Raw genomic sequence first — 18527 nt, 5'->3', positions numbered from 1 at the left:
GTGAATTGGAGAGATTAGATTATTAGATAATAATCTCCACACACCAGTGTTGTAAACAGTTCTCATTAATTATATAATTATTTTTCCACAGAGGGAAGTGGAGAGACATTATGTGGACTGTTTTCAACAACTCTGTGGGAGATTATCACCTTGAATATTACAGATGAGGTAGAAATACATTTTTTCTATTTGTACTATGTTTTATTTCTGTCAGTACATTACATTTCATTTGGCTGACACTTTGATCCAAACTTACTTACAATATGTGGTTCAACTATGAGGGTACAAACCCTAATATTCATTATGGTTGGTTAAAAAAATTATTATCTTTTACAATCTGATTTGATACACTTTAGATAAAAACCCAGTGCTTTATTTTTCTAATTCCCCATAAGAGACAGAACACCGTCAGCACAGCTGAGTCCTTCAGGCTCGTCCGTCCCTAATAAAATGACAGGAGACATACAAGAATGGCATTATTGTATAGGAAGTATTACTTATGAACAAAGTTTCTGTCCAAAAAATTCTGTGGATATTCAACTCTGTATTTGAATTAAACAGTGCACTACCAAGACAATGCAGTATGGAGTTCTTCCACATTATCTTTGCTTTGATTGTTTGTAAGGTATGAAAACAGGTCTGCTCCTGGAGTCAGTCCATAGGTGATGAAACTTAGTGTTCAGTCTTGTTGGAGTCCTGTTCTGTCTCCTCATGTTGGACATCCACTGGTGCAGGCTGGCTGAGTCACCTGGAGGAAAACTCGAAAACACACCGGTATGTGATACGCTGATTTTACAAAATTCATTGTAAATAGAGTAGAAATGTACAGTACACAGTTCATGCTAAAATTGTAGTTGCTATGTAACAATCAAGTTGCTTTATTTCTCAGAAGTTATTAAAACATTTCTGTGTACCCATTTGTCATTGCTCAAGTGTTGTCTCTCAAGTGTTGACTGCAGAGGCTCGGAATCCAGTTCTGTCTCTTCATGTTGATCACCCACAGGTCTAGCCTCTCAGGATCACCTAGAGGAAAACTAAATGAATAAAAAATACGTAAAAAACTATATCTGTCAGGTTACCATCTTCATACTTATGTATATGCAAACAATAAAATGTCAATAACTTTTTGATATCTTTTTAGATATCCCAGTTCACATAATCCATCTGTTGCATTGCCTCTTTGTGTCATTTCATATTCATATAGTTACTATTTCATGCCATGTTCACGTTTCTAACAAACAAGGGAGATACGTTTAATAGAGTTTGAAAGTGAACAATTATGGAACACAAACTTAGTATTCACTGTAACCACAGATGACATCTAGTGAAACAAATATATATAAATATAATAACTATTATTATTATCAACTACCCTTGCCAGATGTATATAGCCTTAACATTAACAAATAGGGTTAGTCTCGATAATAAAACTCATGCCAAAGAGATAATATAACATCATTTAAGCTTTCATTCCTGTGACCAGGCTTACATATGTGCGCAGTAGTTTTATATGACGCACCAACATTGATCGCTGTACCTAATTAGCCCCATGTCTACATTGAAACACTTCTCCACTATGTCTAAAGTGCGCACCGGTTTACTGTGACTAGCATTCACGCTCCATAATGTAGCATGAGGACCGCATCGGGCTGTGCTGCTCAGAGAGGAACCTACAGGCTATGCGGTAAACACAAGCTTAAACAACATTAGCTTAATCTCGACATAAGCTAACAAGCCATGCATCGTGAGCAACACTACCTGCTAATCATTGCTACGCTTCTAATATATGAATTAAATAAAAATCGATTTTCATTCACCGGAAGAACTTGACAACAGAGCTGCGAGACGGTCTGTTAGTTCAATGAACTGCACAGCCAGCCATGGTTTGTGTCGAGTGAATCGACGGGGATCCGCCGACATGAATCTACGAGTGGACCGAGCAGCTTGCAGGTGGCTTGAGGGGAGCTAACGAGCGGCAAGTGACAAGCTGTGCCCGCATCGGAGCCTGTGCCCAGGTGTCAATCAATAGACCACGCCCCTAAGTATGCGTAATTTTAAACCTCAATATCGCTTAAACGGGAGAGTTAGAAAAAAATTTACCCCCTCAGAGTTGTCATGAATAAATAACCTCGCGATTGAGACTAAAACCAAAGGTTGAACCATGCTGTAAACAGGTTTAATTCTGCTCTAAAGTTGGGCATTTTAACATTGGAGTCAATGGGACTTTCTGTTTCTTGGAGCCAGCCTCTAGTGGCCACCCAGTGAACTGCAGCTTTTTACACTTCCGTATCGGCCTCATCGCTCAGCCCAGGATGTTGAGGCTGAAGCGTAGCGTTGTGCCGCGGCGGCCTAGCGCGGTGAAGCGATCGTTTCGGCGTCGAGTCTATTTTTTCCGCTTGACGCGAGCGTATCGCGACAGGAAACACACTGAAAAATGATTTTAAACGATATTGACGACATATTTTTTATGAGATAAAAGATAAAATATGCATCCCATACTTTGTTTTCACCTTCTGTTGTCCAGGAGTTTTAATTTTACCACTTTTACCGACCACATTATTAAATGTCCCCCTCTGCCCATCCACTACAGCCACACAAGCAGACATAAAGATAAAGAGAGAGAGAGGGGGGCTACGTATTCTCCACATAGGTTGAGACGAGAATACGTAATTTACCCTCGACACCCGACATTTAACGGAGCAAACAGCTGAGAAGTTCTTCAACATGGATGACATTAAATTAATAATTGTGGAGAAGTGCAGTGAATTGTATGATCCTCGGAACATGTTGTATAAAGACAACACTAAAAATAACACATGTTGGGACGCTGTTGCAGTTAATTTTGGAGCAACAAGTTAGTATATGCTTGAACAAATTTATTAAATGCCGTTTTTACTGCAGGCTGACAACAGCGGCGCTTCGGCGTCGCTACCGCGCCCGGTGTGAACAGCCAAGCGCTGGCGCGCTAGGGATTAGCGCTCACGCCTCGCATCGGCGTCGCTTCCGCGTCTGGTGTGAACCCGGCGTTAGAGCAGGTCCGGGACTGACCTGAACCTGCTGCAATTATAATTGTTCATTCATTGCATGCGGGTAAGGACCAGAGCCTGATCCGCCAAGGCCTGAGGCATGATATGGACATCTTTGTTGGCATCTTATATGTGCATGGCTCTGCTTTCTCATAATGTGATATTTATTTTTTGTTTAAATTTTTTTCATTTGATCACATTTTGTATTTATATAGTGCTTTTCTAGTCTTGATGACCACTCAAAGAGCTTTACAGTACAGTTTTACATTCAACCATTCACACACACATTCATACAGTGCATCTATTCGCAGCACTTTGTTATTCTGTGGGGGCCATTCAGGTTTCAGCATCTTGCCCAAGGACACTTCGGCATGCAGACTGGGGATCGAACTGCTGACCTTCAGGTTGGCGGACGACCACTCTACCCCTCAGCTACAGTTTAGAAATGTCATTAACATTTAGCCGCATCTTGTCTTTTAACCGCTGGCTGTCGAGGTGGTGTCCTGTAAACGGCGTGGGCTTTATAGATAATTGGCTAACTTTTTTGAGAAAACCTGGTCTTGTTAGGAGAGACGGCGTTCATCCCACTTGGGATGGAGCAGCTCTCTTATCTAGGAATATTACTAAGTCTATAACATGACAACCTATAGTTGGGACCAGGAAGCAGAGCTGCAGTGCTAAACACTTCTCTGCGCTCCCTCTGGATCAGTCACAAAACCCCATAGAGATTGTGTCTGTTCACTGTCCGATTAAATTATTGAAATTAAACAATAATAGAGCGAGAACTCCACACAAAAATTTAATACAAATTAAAACAACCTCTGAAACAATACAGGAAACCCAGACTTTTAAATGTGGTCTTTTAAACATTAGATCACTGGAAAAAAATGCTCTTTTAGTTAATGAAATAGTCTCTGATTACAACATAGATTTATTGTCCCTCACTGAGACGTGGCTGCATCCTGATGATTATGTCAGTCTAAATGAATCTACTCCCCCCAGTCATATCAACTCACAGGTTCCTAGAGAAATTGGGCGAGGAGGTGGAGTTGCTGCTATTTTTAACTCCAGTCTATCAATTAATCCTAAACCTAAACTCAGCTACAAGTCATTTGAATGTCTGGTTCTTAGTCTTCCACGCCAATCCAGGAACCACCAACAGCCAATCATATTTGCCGTAGTTTACCGTGCTCCCAGGGCTTATACTGAATTTTTAAAGGAATTCCCTGAGTTTTTATCAAACTTAGTCCTAAAGACCGATAAAATTATTATTGTTGGTGAATTTAATATTCATGTTGATAATAATAAAGATTGCCTTAGCGTAGCATTTATTTCAATACTAGACTCTATTGGTTTCAGTCAGTGTGTGCACAAACCTACTCATTGTGGTAACCACACACTTGACCTTGTATTATCGTACGGTGTCGCAATTGAAAATTTAACAGTACTTCCGCGCAATCCAGTTCTATCAGACCATAATTTAATAACCTTTGATTTTTCAATAACTGAATATATGCCACTAATAAAAAATTCATTTTCTAGATGTCTACCTGATAGTGCTGTAGCTAAATTTAAGGAAATAATCCCAATTACATTTAAACCCGTATTAGCAGTAGATATAAACAACAAATTCTTTAAAACCCTGAGCTCCATTGAGATCGACCACCTCGTCGATAGCTCTGCAGACTCATTACGATTAACATTAGACTCAATAGCGCCTCTAAAAAAGAAAAATGTCAAACATAGTAAATTAGCTCCGTGGTATAATTCCCAGACAAATGAGTTAAAACAATTATCAAGAAAACTAGAAAGGAAGTGGCGCTCCAGCAACAATGTTGAAAACCTCATAGACTGGAAGAATAGTGTTAAAGAATATAAAAAGGCTCTCCACAAAGCAAGAGCCGCCTACTATTCAAAACTAATAGAAGAGAATAAAAATAACCCCAGGTTTCTCTTCAGCACTGTAGCCAGGCTGACAGAGAGTCACACCTCCACCGAACCCAGTATTCCTCCATCCCTAAATAGCAATATCTTTATGACCTTTTTTAATGATAAAATTCAAACTATTAGAAATAAAATCAACCATCTCCTGCCCTCAATTGGCACTAATATCCTCCCAACAACAAAGATCTCAGAAACGGCTGAGAATCCTACCCATTACTTAGACAGCTTCTCTCTGATCACCCGTGATCAGTTTACCAAATTAATCTCAGGTTCTAAACCAACAACCTGTATCTTAGATCCCATTCCTACCAAATTACTTAAAGACATTCTGCCCCTAATTGATAGTTCGTTACTTAACATTATCAATCTGTCATTATCATTAGGTTATGTACCACAGTCTTTTAAAATAGCTGTCATCAAACCCCTACTCAAAAAACCCACCCTAGACCCAGAGGTTTTAGCCAATTACAGACCAATATCTAACCTCTCCTTCATTTCTAAAATCTTAGAAAAAGTGGTAGCCAATCAGCTGTGTGAGTTTCTCCAGGAAAATAATATATATGAAGACTTTCAATCGGGGTTTAGAGCCAATCACAGTACAGAGACAGCCTTGGCAAAAGTCACTAATGACCTTTTAATAGCCTCAGATCAGGGACTTGTGTCTGTCCTCGTTCTGTTAGATCTCAGTGCAGCATTCGACACAATTGACCATCAAATTTTATTACAAAGACTAAAACAGTTAATTAACATTAATGGAACCGCCCTTAACTGGTTTAAATCGTATTTTTCTGATCGCTCCCAATTTGTGCAAATTAATGATGAGTCATCTGTGCGCACCAAAGTTAATCATGGTGTTCCACAGGGCTCTGTGCTCGGCCCAATTTTATTCTCATTATATATGCTTCCACTAGGAAACATTATCAGGACACACTCGGTAAATTTCCACTGCTATGCGGATGACACCCAGTTATATTTGTCAATAAAACCTGAACAAAGTAACCAATTAACTAAACTTCGAACACGTCTCAAGGACATAAAAACCTGGATGACCCGCAATTTTCTCTTATTAAACTCAGACAAAACAGAGGTTATAATACTTGGCCCCAAACACCTTAGAGATGCATTATCTAATGATATAGCTGCGCTAGACGACATTGCCCTTGCTTCCAATGAAACAGTCAGGAACTTGGGAGTGATCTTCGATCCTGATATATCCTTTAATAGTCACTTAAAACAAATTTCGAGGACCGCTTTTTTCCACTTGCGTAATATTTCAAAAATTAGACATGTCCTTTCACAAAAAGATGCAGAAAAACTAGTCCACGCCTTTGTTACATCGAGACTGGACTATTGTAATTCATTATTATCAGGCTCCAGCAGGAAGTCGTTAAAGACTCTACAGCTTGTCCAAAATGCTGCAGCACGTGTCCTGACGAGAACAAAGAGAAGAGAGCACATTTCTCCAATATTAGCATCGCTACACTGGCTTCCAGTTAAATCTAGAATAGAATTTAAAATTCTCCTCCTCACCTTCAAGGCCCTTAATAATATAGCGCCTTTATACCTTAAAGAGCTGTTAATACCTTATAAACCCACTAGAGCACTCCGCTCCCAGAATTCAAGCCTACTTGTCGTCCCTAAATTCTCTAAAAGTAGAGTAGGAGCCAGAGCTTTTAGCCATCAAGCCCCTCGGCTGTGGAATAATCTACCACTTTCAGTTCGGGAGGCAGTCACCATCTGTTCGTTTAAAAGTAGGCTCAAAACCTTCCTTTTTGATAAAGCTTATAGTTAGAGCTAATTAGTGCGCCAGAACGTTACTTGTTCTATTTTATGACACATGACACACGGAGCTTCTCTTTCCAGCTTCTCCTTCCTCTTCTCCATCCCTATCCCCCTTCCCCGGAATCCCTTTGCTTTATCACCCGCAGATCCAGGGCCTCTGTGGCCGCACCATGGATTACGGTTTGTGGATCGCGCACCGGGGGTCGCGGTGTTGGATCCAGTGTGGCGGATTCTGAGTCATGTGGGCTGATCGTGGTGCTGGTGGCGGACCCTGTGTCGCGTTGGCATTGGGCACGGGCGGTGGACCAGGACCGCGGTGGTGGCTTGTGATGGGTCCTCCTGGTGGGCGGCGGTTGACGGTGACTGAGGACTGAAGTGGCGTCTGGTCTGGATGGTGGATCGTGGTCTAGATGGTTGCTGAGCATGGACTGTGCTTCATCATTGCTGCTAGAGACTTTGATTATTGATGATGTTCTCCTGCACGTGGCATCTATTGCACTTCTGTCCGTCCTGGGAGAGGGATCCCTCACATGTGGCTCTCTCTGAGGTTTCTACATATTTTTACCCTGTTAAAAGGGTTTTTTGTAGTTTTTCCTTACTCTTGCTGAGGGTTAAGGACAGAGGATGTCACACCCTGTTAAAGCCCTATGAGATGAATTGTAATTTGTGAATATGGGCTATACAAATAAAATTTGATTGATTGATTGATTGATATTTGATATTCCTTACAATTAATTCTTGAGATCATGTGAATATTTGTATCAAATTTGAACAAAAAAATCCCTTGAGGCATTCTTGAGAAATCGCATTAATGAGAATGGGACTGACAGCCGGACGGAAGCTGAAAACGTAATGCCTCCAGACACTGTCTGTATCGTGTTAGGGTTAGGGACACATTATACTGATTACTCTTCCACTGATGTTTGGAACACTGATGCTGAACCTTTCACTGCAGATATCACAAAGGGCTTTAGAAAGGTAAAGCCTGCGCACAGTTCAAGTAGGAATGAGGGAAAGATTGATTAGCAGGAAAAGCAGGAAAAAACAGACGGACTAACAATTTTACAGCATCAGAGGTTGGTCAATAAAATACAACTTTAAAGTGGATATAAAGTCTAAATGGCAGGTTGTTGTGAGGTTAAAAAATGGAAGTTAAATCATGTTTGAACTTTTTCACTTTAAAATGTGACCTATAACCTGTACGAGTCAATTGAAAAAAAAAAAAATATATATTTCATGTGTGAAAAAACAAATAAAAAAAACACTATAATAATGTGGTTTCATAAGTATGCACACACCCTTATAATTGGGGATGTGGCTGTGTTCAGTCATGTTAAATAGCAGTCAGAACAGACCTGCCATCATGTAAAGTGACTCTGATCAACCCCAGATAAAGTTCAGCTGTTCTAGATGGATTTTTCTGACATGCACTTGGTCCAGGGCCATGATCCACAAAGAGCTTACAAAGTTTCGAGGGGAAGCCATTGTTGAAAGGTATCAGTCAGGAGAAGGGCACAAAAGAATTTCCAAGGCATTAGATATACCAGGAACACAGTGAAGACAGTCATCGACAAGTCGAGAAAATATGGCACAACAGTAACACTACCAAGAACTGGAAAGTCCCTTAAAAATGAATGAAAATACAAGAAGAAAGAGATTAGGGAAATTTGTAATGGTCTGATAAGACTCAGGTCTTCCCATCATGCTTTGGGGCAGTTTTTCTTCAGCTGGAACTGGGGCTTTGGTCAAAGTGGAGGGAATTATAAACAGTTCCAAATACCAGTCCTTTTTGCACAAAAATTGAGGGGCCTCCGCTATAAAGCTGAAGATGAATAGCAATTACACCTTTCAGCACGACAACGACCCACAGCACAACCTCAAATCAACAAAACAATGGTGTCACCAGAAGAAGATGAACGTTTTGGAAAGGACCCAAAGAGGGCTGTGCAGAGGAGATGCCAGATCTGACAGATTTGGAGCTCTTTTGCAAGGAACGACGACGGCTAAGTCAAGATGTGCCATGCTGATAGAATCCTACCCAAATAGACAAAATACTGTCATAAACTCAAAAGGTGTTTCAACAAAGTATAAATTTAAGGGTGTGCTCACTTTGCCACCACCTTATTATAGTTTTGATGAAAGGATTCAAGGTCTGAGGAGGCCATGGTTACATACCCGGTAATTTCTTAAGATTACCAAGTAGTAATATTTACAGCCCTATTTAAATGCAGTTTTAGTAGATGGGCTCCCTGTCTCCCGCCACTAATACTTTTAATAATCCTTTATCTCAGATGCATTGCTCGCAGATAACATTATATAGGTACTGTAAATTCATGTTATGTTATCAGTTCACACCCATCACTCTAAGTCCACTGTGATATGTTCTGAACAATGAGAATAATAATAACAGAGCCTTAATAATAACTGCCTAGATTTTAATCCACACAATTGGTGTTGAGAAAATCTGCTTTGTGAATAAATGCACGGTTATCCACCAACAGTTTTCAGTGAGAGTAACAAACTGCTTAATACTGGCCTACGATAAATGGACGATATACAGTGAGAGTGCAACACACCCGGAAACCAATCAGGTTCCATGCTGCGATCAGCTCATGATCTGAACACCTCATACAGTCATCTCATAGTCTAAACATAAACAGAGCACTTCACACAAATGCTACAAGTGTCACTTTAAAATCAGACTACACACACACACACAACCCACAAGAACATGCAGCCTCTGACTGCACTAAACAAACCCAACATTCAGTAGATTGTGCCACTGGTTAATATTGGTTGAATGTTTCTCGGGTCTTCTTGTATCAAGCTAGTCCTGAGTGTTTAAAGTAACAATTAGCAGACTCTATAGCTTGCACAGACAGTGAAGTGATAGTAACGATCATGTTAAGAGGGCTGATTCAGAAGTTTGTGGACTTAAGTAGGAGAAGATGAGTTAAACAACTCAAGTGCACTTCCAACTCTGTGAGTAACCTGTAGCCGAGGAGTGGCTACAGAGTTTATCCAGTGTTTGCCTTTCACACTTGCGCAACACAGCGGGAGGTTCTTTGCACAGACACATTCACATCAGCAACAGATCCTACATATTATTCAGACGATAGCTGGAGCAGCCGGGTGTAGCAGACAGAGACAGGAGGGGTTGTTTTAACTCTGCTGCAGAGTCCATAGGATTTTCTTTACAAAACACAGAAACCAGTGTCTGCTCTTATCACCACAAACTCTCTTGAGATCTTCGTTGGTGTCGTCAATGTGTGCATCACTGCTTTTTCAACAGTAGATATTTGTTTTCTTAATTTTTGAATCTGTTGGATGTTAGTAGCATCAACCCCCCACTCACTTGCTGTGGGGGATCACACATCGAGTTCTACAATTTTTTTACAGTGGCCAAGCAGAGAAAGTCTGCCGAAAACTTCGGAGCGTTTCACTCTGACATTTGTGTTCGCACAGGCACCTCCTCCAGAGAAAATAGGGCTAGTGATAAGCCACAGAGGCTATTTTTAAGGACTCATCGTCAATGAGGTTCACAAGATGGTGACACTAAGGGAGGGTGCCTGCTTATTACTGCCTGGTTAAGAAGTACACTGATGAACTCAAAGGTGGCTCCCAAAATGCTGGGTTCTACAAATTAGGGATTCACAGCAACTGAACTTGGAGTGCAAATGTATGAGGTGATTTATGTTGCGATAAAAATGCGTTAGGATTTCTGATAGGTCTGCTCCTACCTTACACCATGAACTTATCAACCAGCCCTCATGCAACTGCAGCATACACAATTTTAAGTGGTAAGTTGGAAGTACGTTCCTTCGATATTGTGATATGGTTGACTGAAAGACGACAGCAACCATCTGTTCGGAGTCCAGATGAGAAGTGTTATCAGGCATCTCAGGTCTGCATCCCCACGCAAACTGCCAAAGTCCAATCGAAAAATCCCATGACTTGTAAATGTTTAAAAGAAATAAAAGAAGAGCAACCCACAATTTCCCCAAGCGTACAAACACGTCTTCATCAGCCTATTTCAAATGAAACATACAGACCTGAGACCTGCAGCAACACTTTTGATTCTTTGCAGACCAAATAAGACTCAACAACCTTTGACCCGAGGTAACCATGTCCAGAGATGAGTCTTGATAACAAGATAGTGAGAAGACCTACAAAGAGCTCTAATACAGTATGTGGCTGCAAAGTTTTCCTTAAAGCCTTTGTTTGTTTTGAAATGGAAATACAGTTGTACCACTTATATTAATCACGGGTATACCGATCAACTGCCCCTATGCCCGGGACAAATGTAAACACTATAAGCTGTTTCCACTGTAGCCAATTAGGGAGAGTGCATTTTTGATTTAACTACTGATAGTGCTATCAACTATGTGAACTCATTGACTCTATAATATATCTATTGAACCTAATTTCTTGTGAAACATTTCCCATTTAAACTTCAGAGCATGATAATTTCACACTCTGCTCGAGTACGATACCTAAGGCCCAGTGCAGGTATCATTCTTCAGCTCATCAGTGAAAACACTAGGCATGTGTAAAGCATGCAAACAGAAACACAATTCAAACAGATAGAGTGAATGTTATTGGAATATATCTAGTACAGCGGAGGTTCTCTGGTCTTTAATTGGATTTTTGAGGTTGGAAGATAAACAGCAGCCCAGCTGCCCACCGTCCTCCCAGCGCTCAGTCTTTGTCTGTGAGCTACAGGCTCTCAGCCAGCTGCAGGGTTGCCCTCTGGAGAGCAGCTGGCACGGCAGACACCGCACACCCACCAGGTCTGACCTGGTTTAGTGTTGTAAGTCTGTTATGTGCAGGATCCAGCTGATGGGACTAGTTGACACGGATGCCTGAGATGAAGGGCAGCCCAGTGGGAACCTTCTTCTTGTACTTCACATAGTCCTCTGCAAAGAAGTGGATAAGAGAGAGCTCCTCCTCCTCAATCCGCTCCCGAAAGAACCGCCAACTGGCTATCGTGTAAGCCAGTATACACAATGGGTTGCACAGCAAGACCTGCAACAGTTAGCGGTGTTGTCAGTCCACAAAGTAGAACACACAGGAAATGTCAACAAGTCAGTATTGTCTCATTTGTCTGTTATTGTAAGTTGTTCTGTTCCCCAATCACATGGGTTGTATTGTTTTTCATGAAATATGAGGATGATACACACAGTCAGTCTGATGCTGATTTAAAATCCTGCACTCCAGTATATTATAACCCAAAATGTCTGTTATTCCAACAAGACATGGTTCAAATGCCAAAAACGTCCCATTTTAGATAATATGACTAAATTCCTTATTAGAGGAAGCATTGGAGGAACTGTGAAATGTGGAAGATGTTCAACGATAGATCAAGCACAGACAACAGTAATAAATATTATTTCAAACCATCATTATTTGACGGACAAAATGAAAAAATAGTGGAATGTCACTAAAAAAAAAAGACTGTATTTAACATTGTGCTTGGGTTTGGCCGCATTAGAAGAGAGAATGACGTGTGCTGTAGCAGCTCACCTGTGTTCCTATGCTCCAGTAAAACCAGCCCACATAGGAGGGGTGTCTGAAGTAGGCGTACACCCCGTCAGTGACCAGCACATGACTCTGAGCCTTCTCATTCTGGACAATATGGTTGAAGTTCGAGCCAGCCGTCAACATGGCCGACTTCCGCAGGCACTCGCCACACAGCACCATGAGAAGACCCACAATGCTCAGCCAGCTCAGCTGCTTCAGCTCTGTGAGAGTGGGGACAGGAGAGAACACGTCATCGCCGTGTGGAGGTCATGTAGATGTCTGTGATGGACATCTGCTTCTGTCTGGGTGCATGAAATCCTTCACTCTCATCTGCAGCACTTGGAGTGAACTACAGAGGATCTGTGGGAGCTGATCAGGTTGATATTTGTGCTTGTAATTAAGACATTTTGCTCTTACACCAGTGTGTCCGATAAAAATCTATATCTTGTTGATAATCTCCATTGCACCTTGTAGCTAGAGGTTTTAGGTTTATGAACTTTCTACATTCTCCTATGAAACATATTTCATATCTAAAACTTTGAGTCATTTATCTAGAACTTAAAAAATTGAATCTTTTTTGTACAGTAAGGGTTCCATAAACACAGCTAATGCTGAGTTCAGGCCACATAAGCAATCAACCACAACAATGTCAGGACATAATGGAGGGATCTCCATCTGTCAACAACCGCTCGCACAATCAACTTAGCAGGATTGTTGATGAGGAAGTTTCCACTGTGAAATACTATGGATTAGGGCTGTAACGATACTCCAAATCCACAGTTTGGTTAATACCTTGTATTTGTGTGTGGTTCTTTTGTGTTTTCTTTGAGGGGGGATGTAGAGGGTGATTAAGATAAAGCAGGGGGAACAATTCTAAAGAGAAGAACCCTGTTGGACTTGACTACACATAAAAATTGGAGAGTCGGTCGACTAGTGGCAGAAAAATTGGACTATGGGCAGAAAATCAGACTGGATGGTCTGTGGTTCGACTCCACGGAGTGACCACCCAAAAAACATACCTGGTAGGCCAATACCTGGATTCTGTCCAAAAACATCCAAGAGGACTCTCCCTAACCCACTGTCTAAGTGCCCCTGAGCAAGGCACCTTACATCCCCAACATCTGCTCTGTGTGTCCTGCTGTGTTCACCGGATGGGTCGAAAGCAGAGGCCAAATTCCCCCCATTTGCATGAGCCTGTCTGTGCATGTGTGTGGGATTAATAAATGTATCTTATCTTAACTACGAAAACGAAAATAACAAAAGAATAGGAAAGAGGTGAGGCTGCGTGTGTGTGTGTCTCCCATCGTGTGAATGTCCAGAGTTCAAACCGTATATTCTGTAAATCTATTACAGTCTGCCCAACTAAGTTCAGTTCAATCCAATTCACACAAGAAAGATTCCTAAATTGCGACAGGCTCTGCACTCTTTTTAGACAATATGCAATATGTCTCCTCAGATACTCTACCATTACTGACAATAATCAATCAATTCATTGACCTTCCATTATGCTATAAAGTGTTTATTCTAATCAATGCATCAAATACTCTTATCTTGATGATGTTCTCCATCTATTGCATTTATGTCCGTCCTGGGAGAGGGATCCCTCACATTTGGCTCTCTCTGAGGCTTCTACCTTCTTTTTACCCTGTTAAAAGTTTTTTTCGTAGTTTCTCCTTACTCTTGTTGAGGGTTAAGGACATAGGATGTCACACCTTGTTAAAGACCTATGAGACAAATTGTGATTTGTGGATTTGGCCAATACAAATAAAATTCGATTGATTGAGTGTTGGATTGCCTATATCTGCTGGGGCATATTCGGGAGATTCAGAAATATTATACTGTTTATTTCTTCATGCTCTGTACATCCAGTCTACAGATTGTCCTGAGTTGAGATCACACTGATATAATACAAAATACACCCAATAGTTCTGAGTGGACGGAGAGCAGTGACAATGAGACTGATGCCACACCAACCTGGAACTGTCAGCTTCTCCACAGTGAACTCCACCCATGACGAGATGGCAGCCAGGGTGTACTCCACGCTGTGGTTGAGGAGGAAGGAGTCCAGCGACAGGCTGCGAGGGTTGATGATGGCCGTCACCAGGTACTCAGAGTAATGGAAGAATGACAGGGAGCACAGGTACCTACACAGAGCGACCGTTAAAGCACATGTTTAGCTGCATCACTACTGAAACATCCTGCTGTCATGATAGGCCAGATGGCCTGCTTCAACACTCATCTCTTCTGACCTGAGCAAAAAGGTTTGTTTGATCCGCTCAAGAGTTTACAAGACACACATTTAAACCAACATTTTTTTGTGAGCTCATCTGCCACACACAACAATACAATACAAAACTAGGGCTACGTTGTAGCACTGGCGGGGCAGAGCACCCCGAGTTGAAGCCTGTTGCGGTCGGTGGAGAGAGCGATCGATGACCAAGCGCATGTCTCCGCGTTGCATCCATTTTGCGCTCTGCGGCAGTAGGTTTGCCAGTAGGTGGCGCCATCACTATTATTACACACAGACATATACAGTAGATCTGTTCAAGTAGCTGCTCTGATATAGCGTGAGCAATTTTGTGTCAATTGGACAATTTTACCACAACGTAATTTTCACACTGATTAGTAGGTGGCGCTATGACCCTGAACTAATATTTATATGTGGAGCTGTTCAGATCAGTATTGTGATTATAGGTCAGTAGTTTGGAGCCGGTTGGATAAGGCAGAGTGGATTAACAAAGTACTTCCTGTTTCCTGGCAAATCAGTAGGTGGCGCTATGACACTGAGGAAATATTTACACATAGAGCTGTTCAGGCTTGTACTATTATCATGTGACAGAAGTGTGGTAGTAATAGGACAATGGACAGTGGACTTATGAAAACATCGCCTCGTTTGGACATCAATGTTTACATGGTTTGTGGAAATGTCACAATTCTGACCTTGATCCAATGACTTGACTGAGGTCATTTGAGCTGTATATTGCAAAGCAGCCAGGAGCAGTTCATCAAAATATAAAACATGTCACTTCCTGTAGCCACCAGGGGGCGCTGTGATTTCAAGTCATGATTTCTGTGTAGATGTCATCAGGCCGGGACTCTTGTCTTACATGTCTAGTTTGGACTCGGTTGGTCCATGTATGTTCGAGATACAGATGCTCGTGTTTTGATGGCGTTTAATAAAACTTTGACGCCACGGTCACACAGTGTGACGGAAAAAAAATCCCTTAATCACTTTTTTTCTTAATCTTGTTTTGATGACACTCATCTGAATTTGAAGTTGATCAGATGAAAGCTCTACGACAAGTACATCAAAGAAAAAATGTTGAATATGGCTAAAATGGCCACTAAATAGTATTGTATATAATCCTGAACTGAACAGATATTGAATAAAATTGGAAATCAAATCCTTGTAAATCAGAATCCAATCAATTTGGGCAATCTGAGGTGATACCCAGCCCTAAAATTACCAATGTATATGGGAAAAGTCCAGAGAAAGTATAATAGTTGTATTATTGTGGTGCCAAAAGGCAGATTTTGGGTGCAAATATATTTTCATTTAGGTCCTACATGAAAAGGTTAGGGGCACCAGTGCAACCGATGTACAAAGTTAGTCTGAAGCCATGGATTTAATAGAAATGAAAGAGTAGAAGAACATCTGTACATTGCAGCATCGAGACTGTCATCCCAACGATACAAATGATATATACCATACATACATATATATATATATATATATATACATACATACCAGCCAAAATGTGTCCAAGTGGTTTCAGAGCAGCTGATGATTAAGCCACAGCCAAATGTGACCCCCAGGAAACAGGCTCTAACCGCCACCTGCAGACAGTGAAACATGTTTCAGGTAAACAGCTGCCAGCCTCAGACACATCCACACTACTTCTTTTCCTCCAGAACTATCACTCCCATTGTTTTCATTATAAGATCTAGTCTGTCAGAGCTGAAACATGATGGTACACAACTGTTCCAGGTACCCCCTCCCCACCTCCCCCCACCATCTACTCCCAGTCCAACCGGTCGAGGCATAAGTTTATCCACATTGATTCTGGTTCCACAGGGAGGTTTTTCTCTCCACAGTCACCAAAGTGCTGCTCATTGATGGAACTCTGCTATGTTAAGTGCCTTGAGATAATGCATATTATGATTTTGTGCTATACAAATCAAAATCGAACTACATCAAGATTACTCGTCCAGATTAACAGCAGCTTTCAATCAACGTATTTTCTCCTTACACCTGCCTGGAAGAAGGCTTTGTGGCTTCTCCCACCGCCTTCACATACCAAGCAGCACAGGAAGTGTCAAAGTACAGCCACCATGTACCGGTTGTCCTTCACCAGAGTCTGGGTGAATTAAGGTCTCAGGTGGTTTCCTGAGGTAAAGTCTTGTCACCTGTACATTCAGTAGATTAGAGTATGAGAGGAGCTCAGCTTCGTGTGGATTATGGATCTATTCAGAGCACACTGTTAATCAGCTTTAGTCAGCGTGTGGCTGCAATTAGCCAACTGTCAGTGTGAGTTAAGCAAGCTAACATTAGCAAAGCTACAATTCTTTAAATGGCGGAGTTACTTCGAGATGTTGGCTAGTAGGAAGTGCGAAGCGGTGTGAAGAGTCTTCCTCAGTGACATGAGGAGTTTACCTTGTACAGAGGACCACTGTGTATGACCAGCAGCAGGCCGTTCATCACTGCTACATGGAGGCAAATTGCTATTTTCCCCGGAGTCTCCGTCAGATAATCGAAGACCCAGTCGAGATGTCCGAACCACGTCCTGATCAGGGGGATGATAACCACGCTGAGCCCTAAAAGAAAACATCTCACACTCACTCTGCCTTCCAGCGACAACTTACTGCCTGCCATGTTGAGTCCTTAACTGCATGAACTATCGCGATACTTGACTGGAAACTTGGTGACGTCATCACTACTTCCCGCTAGCTCTTCGGAAGTACTAGGACCCACTTCCTAGAAAGTGGCGGTAATAATAAAGATTTACAAGTGATATTCTCTCTATTGTCCTTAATAACGATAATAAAGATAAAATAATGATAAGAATAATGATGATAATAACAACAATATTAAAGATGTTAATAATTAGAATACAATAATGATGATATTGATGACGATGTTGATAATGACGATGATATTAATAATAATAACGATAATAATATAATAATAAAACACTAGTGATGATGATAACGGCAACAATAATAACGATAATAGTAATAATAATATCAATGACAATAATAATGATAACAATAAAAACTATGATGATAATAATAATTTTATTTATAAAGCACTTCTCCATAAAGTTACAAAGTGCTTCACAAATAAAGAAAACAGGTAAAAACACATTCAACATAACAATACATTTCAAAATTACTAAACACAAAAATGTCAGCATGACCTACCATTACAGTAATAAAAACTAGAATGAGGTTGCAATGAGGGATGCAATATGATAAAATAAAGTTAAGTTTTGATTTAAAGGAAAGTCACTCAGCCTGCTTTATTAACTCAGGCAGTGCTCCAGGGCCTCAACGAAGAAACACTCATAAGACACAGTAGATGGCAGTAATGCACGTTGATGATGTTGGTTGCCACCCGCCAATAAACCGAACAAAGAAGAAGAACAGAGCCTCAGAACTGTCATATGTCGAAACCGATGTCCCCCTCAGTCTTCAGCTGACCACAGATTAAATGCCCCTGACAGAGGATCTCAAAGAGCGAGCAGGGTTGAATGGGGATACAAGATCTACAATTATCTGAAGACTGACCATTAATAACCCCTATTCTAAACAATATTCCAAAATGTACTGGAAGCCAGTGTAAAGAGGCTAAAACCCGAGTGATGAGTTCCAACCGGTTTACTCTGGTTAAGAACCTGGCAGCTGGGTTCGGAACTGTCTGAAGGAGCTCAACAGATTCACCAGCAAGGGAAGTTAAAAGACTGGTGCAGTAATCCAGGCATGATGAGATAAAGACAAGTCAAATATTGAATTCTCATAATATTCCCCATTTGTACAGGTTTATTGACATGCTGCCCATCATCATGTCCCCGGATAGTATTACCTATTCGGTCCCAAAATTAACCCTTGAGTTATCCCATACTTGAAGGCCGCAGACTTTTGTGTCTGAAGGATAGGATTTGATCCAATTCACCGCAGTACCAGTTACTCCCACCCATTTCCTCAGTCTATCCAATAGAATGCAATGATAGGCTGTGTCAAAAGCAGCACCCAAAT

At 41.2% G+C, this 18527-nt stretch overlaps 1 protein-coding gene across 2 annotated transcripts; it reads right to left on the bottom strand.

The window, feature by feature from the left end:
• Positions 1 to 179: 179 nt before the first annotated feature.
• icmt (isoprenylcysteine carboxyl methyltransferase) lies at positions 180 to 17180 on the bottom strand. 2 transcript variants are annotated; one of them, XR_009921135.1, is made up of 7 exons: positions 16927 to 17180; positions 16021 to 16109; positions 14247 to 14416; positions 12276 to 12493; positions 10493 to 11777; positions 570 to 1034; positions 180 to 442 (listed from the first exon to the last, which is right to left on the bottom strand). XR_009921135.1 is itself a non-coding variant. In XM_062391308.1 (5 exons), exons 1-5 carry the CDS (start codon positions 17143 to 17145, stop codon positions 11598 to 11600), a joined length of 876 nt encoding a protein of 291 aa, XP_062247292.1. In that variant the 5' UTR covers positions 17146 to 17180; the 3' UTR covers positions 9167 to 11597. The 2 variants fall into 2 exon arrangements, 1 of the variants encoding a protein (XP_062247292.1); XM_062391308.1 differs by lacking the exons at positions 180 to 442; positions 570 to 1034 and having other exon boundaries at positions 9167 to 11777.
• Positions 17181 to 18527: the final 1347 nt, after the last annotated feature.

Source organism: Platichthys flesus, chromosome 7, assembly GCF_949316205.1.
Source record: "Platichthys flesus chromosome 7, fPlaFle2.1, whole genome shotgun sequence".
Taxonomy (NCBI): Eukaryota; Metazoa; Chordata; class Actinopteri; order Pleuronectiformes; family Pleuronectidae; genus Platichthys; species Platichthys flesus.
This window is presented reverse-complemented; position numbering and strand designations above follow the sequence as displayed.